This window comes from Gastrolobium bilobum, unplaced genomic scaffold (genome assembly GCF_033153095.1).
Source record: "Gastrolobium bilobum isolate Gb01-03AN ecotype WA unplaced genomic scaffold, APGP_CSIRO_Gbil_v1 utg460, whole genome shotgun sequence".
Taxonomy (NCBI): domain Eukaryota; kingdom Viridiplantae; phylum Streptophyta; class Magnoliopsida; order Fabales; family Fabaceae; genus Gastrolobium; species Gastrolobium bilobum.
Genome location: NW_026896870.1, coordinates 103857 through 113944, shown reverse-complemented (window position 1 = coordinate 113944; position 10088 = coordinate 103857). Strand labels below are relative to the sequence as shown.

Below are 10088 nucleotides of genomic sequence, written 5' to 3'. Positions count from 1 at the left end.
TATTTTTGTTGATGTTGCATTCTTCTTTGAGTTAAGTATTGATAAATTTGGCATGTCTTCTGCTGTTGTAACCAATGCATCCTGCAATTTATACATTCTAATGGATTGGAAATAGTCAGAAGTTAGAAGAAAAAAAACTTGGGATTTGGCTTAATTTAGTGAGCAGAAAATGGATTTTCTTTTAGATAACCAGTTACTATATGATTAAGGACGAGTTTGTAATGTTGTTATATATGATTCCAAATTCACATATTGTATTTTTTGATTAAATTTAAATCCTGTTATTTTAGCGTTGACATGACATTGCCATTTTAAGACAGAAACATAACTGTTCACTCTGAAAAAAAATGTGGAATCCACTCCTCACATTTTTGTTTTGCTGCACCAAAAAATCATTCACAACAAGATTTTAATAAATCTATAAGAACTTAGTTAATTTAAAATTATAGGATTTTACAGTGGGCCTCATACGTGGGCCTTTGTAACTTGATTGGACCTTCATTTGACTCAAAAAAATTTGTTCGACTATTTCTTGACCGGTTCTTTTACCATTTAGTTATTTGCGTTGATTGAATCGGATACATAACTGGTTCACTAATTTTTTGGTAGAATGGGCTGGTTTTGGTCTGGTTTATTCACCTTCATATTAAGTAATCCACTACTGAGAAACATGTTCCCCATAACAATAATCCAATGTTTGTGACCTTTGTAACCTTTTATGAAGGATTCAAATTGAAGTTTGTGATAAATTTATTATAAAGTTTGTACAAGTATCATTACTCTTTTAAAATGTACAAGTTGTTTAATGATCTTAACATTTGAAAATTAAAAACAAAAATGAAGATAATGCTGATTAACATATAAATTTCGGACAAGGGATAGGTAGTTCTAACTGGTAAGAATCAAAACAGTTTACAGGTAAAGTTAGGTTTGACTCTTGACATAAGCTACCCTTCTTTATTAAGCTACATGTAAGTACCTCTAAACCTTCGCTAAGGCTTGTGTCATGGCCTAGCCTTATAATACAATTGCCTTATTTCCTCCAAAGCTTATTGTGCTATCTTTTCAACGGGATGGACAGCGTGTGATTACAAGCTGTATATCCTAATCTTTGCATAAAAATAGAGTGCTACTACTACTAAAATTAAGACTCAAAAAATGAAACATTTTGCTTAGTTATTTAAGAAAATTAAACTTAATCAAGAACAACACTTACCTAGTAATTAAATATTCTGCATCATTTAAATAAATTTCGTACAAATTTAAGAACTCCCAGTCAAAGCATAACTACATTCTTCAGATAAACATGCGTGGCACTTAGTACTGGTAGGCAGGCATAAATTACTTGAATCTTTGATAGGTAAAATTTACTTTACTGCATACAATCAAAAGGAGAGAAAGAGCCAGAGTAGTAAGACAATGTACATTATAAGACCATAGAAAAAAATACCCTGGTTGAACTTGAATAGTCTTCATATAATTATTTAAGAAAACATATTCTAGGTTGTCAGTAGCGGCCCGTAGCACAGCTAAACCGCTACCGTAACGGGTAGCGGCGGTCGGCCGCTACAAACCGTGACGCTACGCGACATTGGCCATAGCGGAAGGTAGCGGCGTAGCGTAGCAGCAATACCTCTACCCGCTACACCGCTACACCACTCTCATGTTGGAATTTGATGGAGAATCCGGAGATGATGATGATTTTCTTTATTAGTTCACTTTCTGTACTTGACTATTTGACAATTTTATTGTTTAGTTGTGTTTAATTTTAGATCCTTCCTTTATGTTCCTTGTATTTGACATTGATTGTGGAATTATGTGTTTGATTTTGTGTGACTTCTTATGTTTGAGCATTAATACTAAAAGCGGTATTGCCTCGTTTCTTGATTATTAGTATAATATATGTGGAATTAATACTTCACCGTAGCGGTAATACCGCTACCCGCTACACCATTTTCAGGGTTGGCCGCTACCGGCCGCTAACTGCTATTGACAACTATGAACATATTGTTTGGGTCATGCAGTAGGACCATATGCTCAAGAGTCAAGACATGTAGGCTACAATGACATTCATGGAATCAAAATGCCAAAGCATGAGAGATTATGTTTAGTTATTCAGTCTAACTACAGGATTTGGAGTATAATTTCAATTTGTGAACATGACAAACAAGAAATCAACAACAAAATCTAGCTTTCCAGTCCCTACCAAGTGCATGATTTCTAAGCAAACTATTGTGTGAAAAGAGAAAAAAAAAAAAAAACAATAACAACAACAAAGAAAAACCCAAAACAGAACTAGAAAGATAAAAATAGAATTATAAGGCAGGAGCACACTTGATGGTCCTCATCTTGGAGCTTTCTTTCTCCATTCTGTTCTACCCCGGTTTATCTCAAGTCCTTCATCAGTAGACAATCTTAGTAGATGTAGGAACTGCTGGCAGGCTTGTGTGTCTTCCGTTGCTATGGCAAATCCATTTGTACCTTTGAGTTCTGGAACCACCTCAGCACCCTCAAGTGGTTCCTCACTGGTGAGGGAGTCAACTATGTCATTTCGTTGGCACTCTCTTCTGTAATCCAAGGTGATACTCTGCAACTCATGGCTATCAATGATTTCTTGAGGCATGCTCTGACAAAGTAATAATACAGTTAGTCAGCTAGTCACACCAAAAAAACTAACATTATTTTTTTATATGAAATTAATGATTTAGGTCAGGTCTATGTGTGTATTTATGACAAGGATATTAAAAGCATAAGCAACAAACCAGAAGAAGTTACAAAGAATTGCAATTTAAAAGAAGTGCATGGAAGTTTATTTCTACACAATTACTATTTGAAACTTCTTCCTGACAATGTTAAAATGGGGAGAGTGACCATTTTGCTACGTTTGGACAAAAAAATTACCAGACTGCCACGCCAACAGTAAATTTTGCCAAAATGCCACACGGCATAATTCGCTACACAGTGTAGCGAAATATGCCACGTCAAAACGCATAGAACCAAAAATGCCACATGTCAAATTTTGCAAAATTCGCTACATAGGGTAGCGAATTTTGCAAAATTTGACATGTGGCGTTTTTGGTTCTGACGTGGCATATTTCGCTACACTGTGTAGCGAATTACTTGCATACATAATTCGCTACACTGTGTAGCGAATTATGCCGCGTGGCAGTTTGGAAAATTTTACTGTTCACGTGGCATTCTGATAATTTTTTTGCCAAAACGTGGCATTTTGATCACTCTCCCGTTAAAATGCAAGTCCCAGTCGCATGTCTTTTGAAAAAAGAAAACAAATACAAGTATCCAAATCATTAAAGAAAAGTAAATATATATATATATATATATATATATATATATATATACATATAGAAAGCATGTCAAGTGAGAGTACTCGTTTATCAAGAGAGCATGATGAATTGATGAGTAGTTTTAATTTTGATCCAAAGTCCATGTAAAGTTTTTAATTAACACTCACTAAATCATGATTGACAAATCATTAAGAGTTTGACTTTTTAAGCATTTGTCATATAGTCAAACTCTTGTCGTGATAGGGAAATTCATGAATAAGCCATAGTGTAAAAAACTTTTGCATTGACATGGGATGGAAGTCCCATCCATCCAAGCACACAGACCAACAGAGGGTAGAGATCAGTTCATGCTGATGCAAAACAAGACACACATCCCGGAATATCTTACAGATATATTTTGTTGTCAATGCAACCACTGAATTATTAATAATTGTGATTTTGATCAAGGTGACAAAATTTAGAAAAATTGGACCAAAATAAGTATGCTATCAAGTAATTGATATTTTCTTATATTTAAAAATATTGCACTACGAGATATAAAGATGGGGTACAACAAAAAGGGTAAAATAAAAATATGCATGAAGTGTCAGTAGAACCAAACTCATAAATAATGAATAGAAAGTATTTCAATAAATTAAAGAGACAATATAACAACCTCAAGCACCCATCCAATATAGGTGACATTGTTAACATGGTGATTCATGTCCAGATCTGCTCTTCTAGGCTGCAATATATAAAAGCATAGTGAGAAGGCCAATTATTTTTACTCCAATGAAATTCTTTATTTTGTGCCTGATTAAAAAAGGAAAAAGATTCTTTGAGCCAAATGATCATACCACAAGTCCAACTCTGGAAGACTGAGCAGGATCTTCCAGTTTTGGAATTTTCTTCAAGCAATTACTATCCTCCTCAGGAATTGCTAACCTAAAACCACAAAATAGAAATAGGAAAAAGGGAACAAAAATTAACCACTTTTAACCTAAGCAGCAATCCAGCCAGGTTATTGAAATTCACTAACAGACAGGTAATGTAATTGGGCAACCAACACCATATGCCCCATAAAACTCCAACCAAGATACTTGTAGTATGCTTACTAAGACTGAAAAAATTGTTTAAAATTTAATTTTTGTACCAATGAAAAAAATAATTCATTATAGGAAGTTTCTGCTTGTAGAGGCCCCCAATTAGGAAGGTGAATGAGAGAGGAAATCAGGATGGGTCCAATTACTTAATTGGGCCCCTCCCTGTTATTAATAGTAGTTCCAGTTAACTGGTTTTGTTAGATATATTAGATACAGTTACCTCAGAAGCCCCAGAAATTATTCCTCATCTGCTTAAAAACACAATTCAAAAGCAACTAAACAAAGCAAAACATTGAGTAAATTTTGAATGTTTTAGCGCATTATCGATATATGGTAAAGAAAAGTGCCTACCTGGGCTCTCGAGGACAAAACATCAAAACCTCCTCTCGAACATCATCAGAAACTTTTTGGAGTCGTCTGGTGTCCTGATTCATCATTAACCACTTGCTAAATAATAAAATGTAGATGGTCAGCTTTACTAAAACTATCGAAAACAAGTGATCGCATCAGACAGTATAGCATACAACATAACATGTCAAAATTTAGAGATGCGCCAATTTACATGATGCAAAGGAATTCATTGTTAACGTCACTTGATTTGTATCAAAGGATAGTTTTCTGTCAGATCTAGATCTTAGGACATTATTATTTCTGAACTTTAACAATTTATAAAATTCTGAGCATCCTTGTCACTTGGGTACGGAGTTCAATGACCAGTAGCTTAGCCTCCTATTCTTTTGCCACTAAATAGGCCAGGTCATAGGCTTATTGCCGATGGTTGGTATCACAAGAAACTATTATGAGTTCAGATGAGGACATAGATTTTAAAAGTGCAGAGGACATCGAAAACAAAATCATGGGAAGGTCCCTCTAAATGGTTGCCCCAAAAGTAAAAAGTGGTCAGATATCATCCTACATGATGAAGGCATATACTACCAATCATTAACAATTGATTAGATTAGCATCTATGAACTGGAAGGTTCCAAACCAGAAAATCTCGGTAGGCTGTTACTGTATAACACTGATCATATAATTATTATAGGGAAAAATATCTAAATCTACCATGACCGTCCAATTTGAAGGCGAAACTAGTACCTTGTTGCTCTTCCGATGACTTGATCAGTTGCATGGTCTTTAAGTATAAAATCACGCCTTACTCCAACCCTCCCTTCCCCTTGACACCATGTCTCTATCTCAACAACATCACTCCTGTTAGAAAAAATTTAAGTTAGATTTAGCAAATTACAGTTTATAAACTGAGTGTATTGAAGCGCAAAACCCACCAAGCAGGGTATTTGTAGATTTCAATGTGCATGCGAGCAGTCACCCATATGAGACGCAATTTTCTCATGGTAGGGGTTGTTGCAAAACCATCAGTTGAATATCCAACACTCTGAGCATGATTACATCCAACCTCCTGCAACACAAAGTCAGTAGACATTTCAAAGCAGAATTGGTGTGGAATACAATTGCACATATACTTTATATTAGACAAATCCAGTTCCTCCAGTGACCAATAAAGAATGATCAACAGAAGTAATACAGTGTTCAACTGACAAGATAAACATTTGCAGATAATCAAATTCAACAAAAAATTTAAATTGAGACTTCAAAGTTCAATAGGCTAAAGTTTCTCAGTTGAGAAATCAGTAGACCTGCAATATCAGCAAGTACAAGATATGTAGCTCAATACAGAACAGACATTATCTGCTGAAAGGAAATAGCTGAAACAAACATTCAAGCGATTTAGAAGAGTTGTGTAATCCAAGAAAAACCAGACAAATAAACAATCCCAGCTGCCAAAATTCACAAAACTCATTAAAAATAAAAAGTCAACTAAACAAATTATTAATTCTAAAAAGCATGAATAAGAAAGATAAGAGCACAATTTTCCAAAATTTTGTCCTCCATGCATGGAACTCTGCCATCAAGATCTGCACAAATGAAATTGGTACAAAAAAAAAAACAACCTTAAATGCCAAAAATCTTCAATTTGTACTTCAAAAAAGATTTCCAGTCAAAAGAGGCAAAAAAAAAAAAAAAAAACTGCACAAGAACCAAGAAATAAAACAACCCCAAAGCCAAAAATCTTCATTTTATACTTCCAAAAAAGGAAAAAAAAAAAAAAGTTCCCACTTCCCAATCAAAAACAGGAACAAATGCACATGAACCAGAAACTTCCAGATGTCTAAAATCCCACCCCCAATCACAATCAAAAGATTAAACGTCCACTTGTCCCTCACAAACAATTGGATCAAACAATCAAATCACCAAAGAAGCAAACAATTCAAAACTCAAAATCAAAAACCAAAACCTGCAAGAGATTTGCAATGGTTTCAACAGTAGCAGTCTTATTGATCCCAACTTCATAGCTTCTGACAATGAACTTCTCCTTATAAGACAACCCATCCTCCGTCAAGCTCCCAAGCCGCAACCGGTCCGCCAAACTCCCCGAATCCGGTTCGACCCGGTTCACCGCAGCACCGTCCCTGTTCGATACCACGGCCACAATCGGCGACCCTCTGGTCACCGGAAACCGGAACCCGGCAGTGGTGCTCCTCCCCCGGCTAGCAAGAACAGAAGCGGGTCGACCCATTAACCCACATTGGGCGAGGAATTGAACCCGGTCTGCGCCATTGCACGAAAGCTTCAACATTTTTTTTTTATTGAAAACACAGAAATTAAAGAAAAAGGGTATCAGGATCTGTCTGAGTGTGTAAGTGGGTATATGCAGAAATTGTAGTAGATAGATACGAGGAGATAATTGAGAAGAGGAAAATGATGTAGTGGTTAATGCAGTTGCAACTTGTAAAGCGTTAAAGAAGTGATTTTGAATATAACGATGTTGGATAGGGATGGCAAGAAACACAGCAATGTGAGTGAATGCGGCACGTGTTATCAATGACCATTTTTTTGTTTTTACCAAATTGCCTTTGTCTTTTAAACTTTTTACCCCAAATGTTTTGTACTTTGTCGACATGTCAAGTGTGGAGCTCATGAATTTCTTACAGACATGCACCAACTTATGTTAGAAATAGTTTTTATTAACAACTCAATTTAAATTATTAGAAACTAACTTAATTTAATTTATTAACTTAAATTACAAGATTTTGTTAGACCAGTTTCCTTTCAGCTTAAAAATTAAGGGCCAAATTGGTAACCGGATAAAGATGATATGATATGATATGATAGATTATTATATTTTATTTTTATGTATTATTTGGGGAACTAAAAGAATATAATAAGGCTATCATGTTGGCTCATCTTACCATACCTGTAGGCTATAGATAAATCTTTGGTATTATTATTATATCCAAGTGGGTATAATATTTTTTCAATTTTGGAAAAAAGTGTAATATGGGGGGAATTTTTTTTTGAAAAGTGTTGAATTTTTTTCCAAAAGTGAAAAAATGTTGTACCCACTTGAGTACAACAATGGTACCAAAGATTTATCCGCAGGCTACACCAAAATAAATTATCTTAAAAGAGGAATCGGGTTAGGAAAGAACAAAATAGGAGATTATATGTCACATCCTCTCATCCAAATACAAACTTATATTCTTCTCCTAAGAACTTTAGCATATGACAGTCTCCCTTTGTCACTGAATCAATTACCGCTGCCTATGGTGCATGTCATGGGTCACCTCTACCACCCATTGTCACTCCCATCAACCACCACCATCGTCACACATCATCACCAGCATCATTAGTCACCACCACAACATTGATCAACCCCTACAATTGTCATCGGTCACCATGAGCATTGCCACCACTACTTCCACTGACTATCCCACCAACCAACTGCCACCATCGTTGTCGTTGCCATTAGCCATTGTCGTCGTTGTCGGTCGCCACCACAAACCAGTTGCCCCCAACTATTAAGCACTAGGTACCAACCATCACCACCATTGTTGTCGGTCAGTGGCGGACCCAGAAAATTGTATTTGTGTCTGCACATTTAGTGGTGGATCCGCCGTTGCATATAGCTCTAAACACTGGTGGTAGGAATGACAAGGAGCATGCCTTGGCCTCAGAAACAACGGTTGAAACATTGAACATGATGCAACAAGATACAGATGAGAGATAGGAGAGGAGTTCATCCAATTTGTCATCAGTGGATGTATCCTCTGATGCTGAGAGTCCAGTAAATGGTCAAACTTCTATGGCAAGCACCTCAAATCATATTTTAGTGACAGCTCAAAAGCAAGTTGTTTCCCCAAATGCTGATCCTTCTTACCCCTCCTTGGAGGAAAATTTTTCCTTGTTTCTTTTAAGTACTTTAAATTATTTGTGTGTAACAAGAACCAAGCGAAGGAAAAATCGAGCTATATTCCAGAAAATTAATGTCTGCAATTGTAGACATAAGAACACATGTAGGTCCTCCATTGTTGTCGGTCAGTCATTACAATTATCACTGGTTATTGTTGATAACGTCACTAACACCAGTATAAAATTATATTTAAAAAAGGATTTTTTATCTATATATATTAAGGGTTCATTTTTTCTACAGTGAATGTAGATAACTTATCTACATTGAATCTAAAACGATGTCGTTTTGAGGCGGAAATCAAGGTATTTTTGTAATTATAATTTATTTCAGGGTTATAAGAGTCCTTTTTATTATAATTTTTTTATTTTTTAACCCAAAATGATGTCGTTTTGAGAGCGAATGTAGATAACTTATCTACATTCACTGTAGAAATATTAAAGCCATATATTAATTACCATAATACTATATGGTTTAGTTTAAATACCAGATAATATTATCTTATTAAACTACTTATCTAATGTATACCAAATACATGATAAAATACGACTTTATCAAGTTTATGTCATTTCCTAGTTTTATCTTGATATTTTACCTTATTTATTCCTAGTCCACTAAAATCAATCGACCCAGAAAGAGGGGAAACATTGATGGTTTCTCATGTTGTAGGCATATTGGCTAGATGTATGGGAGGAGATTTCCTCAACTATAAATTTTTTAATGATAATTGTAATTTGGAGAGTTCTATTTTTTTATATAAATGTCGCTAGAGCACACATGTAAATATGTTTTTTTATATATTTTAGTGACTTGTTTAGAATCAACGAGAAAAGAACTAATCAGGTTTTTAATATATATATATATATATATTAAAAGAAAAAATTAATTACCAACATGTAACAATTTTATACTGCGCGTACATGTCAAATGTGTAGCTCATCAACTTATGAAGAGTTTCTCATCTCACACACATGCACCAACTTAAATTTATTAACTTAAATTTAATGAGTTTGTTTGGCCAATTTTTGCCATCTTAAAAACTACTTTAAATAAAAATAAAAATAAAAATAAAAACTCAAAAAATAAAGTTAAAGCAATTTTAATGTTAGTTGGGCAACCAAGCTACTAATTAGGCAAGGGAAGATGAATATCGACTTTGAAACAACAGCAGCGAATCAAAACCTTCTTACTGCACTTTACTTTCAGGTGATTGAGCTCTTGGTACCACTTGACATGTGATCCATACACAACACCTTGCCAACATCATCATTGTGAACCGTTCTAATCAAGGGATATAGGGAATTTAAGTTGTTTCTCCATGCTTTTGTGCAAGTGAAAAAAGTAATATTATTATTATTATTATTATCATAAATGGAAATAAAAAAAACTAAAATTTCACTTGACAATTTTTTTTATGAGAAATTTTTTACATAA

The 10088-nt window shown here is 34.7% G+C and overlaps 1 protein-coding gene across 1 annotated transcript; it reads right to left on the bottom strand.

Moving 5' to 3' along the window:
- Positions 1-2075: 2075 nt before the first annotated feature.
- Positions 2076-7178, bottom strand: LOC133302536 (oleoyl-acyl carrier protein thioesterase 1, chloroplastic). The gene is made up of 7 exons (XM_061502325.1): positions 6702-7178; positions 5671-5804; positions 5483-5596; positions 4739-4834; positions 4142-4229; positions 3961-4029; positions 2076-2626 (listed from the first exon to the last, which is right to left on the bottom strand). The coding sequence occupies exons 1-7, from the start codon at positions 7041-7043 to the stop codon at positions 2345-2347; spliced, it is 1125 nt and encodes a 374-aa protein (XP_061358309.1). The 5' UTR covers positions 7044-7178; the 3' UTR covers positions 2076-2344.
- Positions 7179-10088: the final 2910 nt, after the last annotated feature.

What these genes read in the sequence shown, in the direction of transcription:
- LOC133302536 (XM_061502325.1), bottom strand. Translation starts at nt 7,043, where the DNA reads ATGTTGAAGCTTTCGTGCAATGGCGCAGACCGGGTTCAATTCCTCGCC. An exon ending in CCATTGCAAATCTCTTGCAG is followed by an intron (nt 5,805 to 6,701) that starts GTTTTGGTTTTT and finishes TTTGTGTTGCAG; the next exon opens with GAGGTTGGATGTAATCATGC. An exon ending in CTTCCAGAGTTGGACTTGTG is followed by an intron (nt 4,030 to 4,141) that starts GTATGATCATTT and finishes TATATATTGCAG; the next exon opens with CCTAGAAGAGCAGATCTGGA.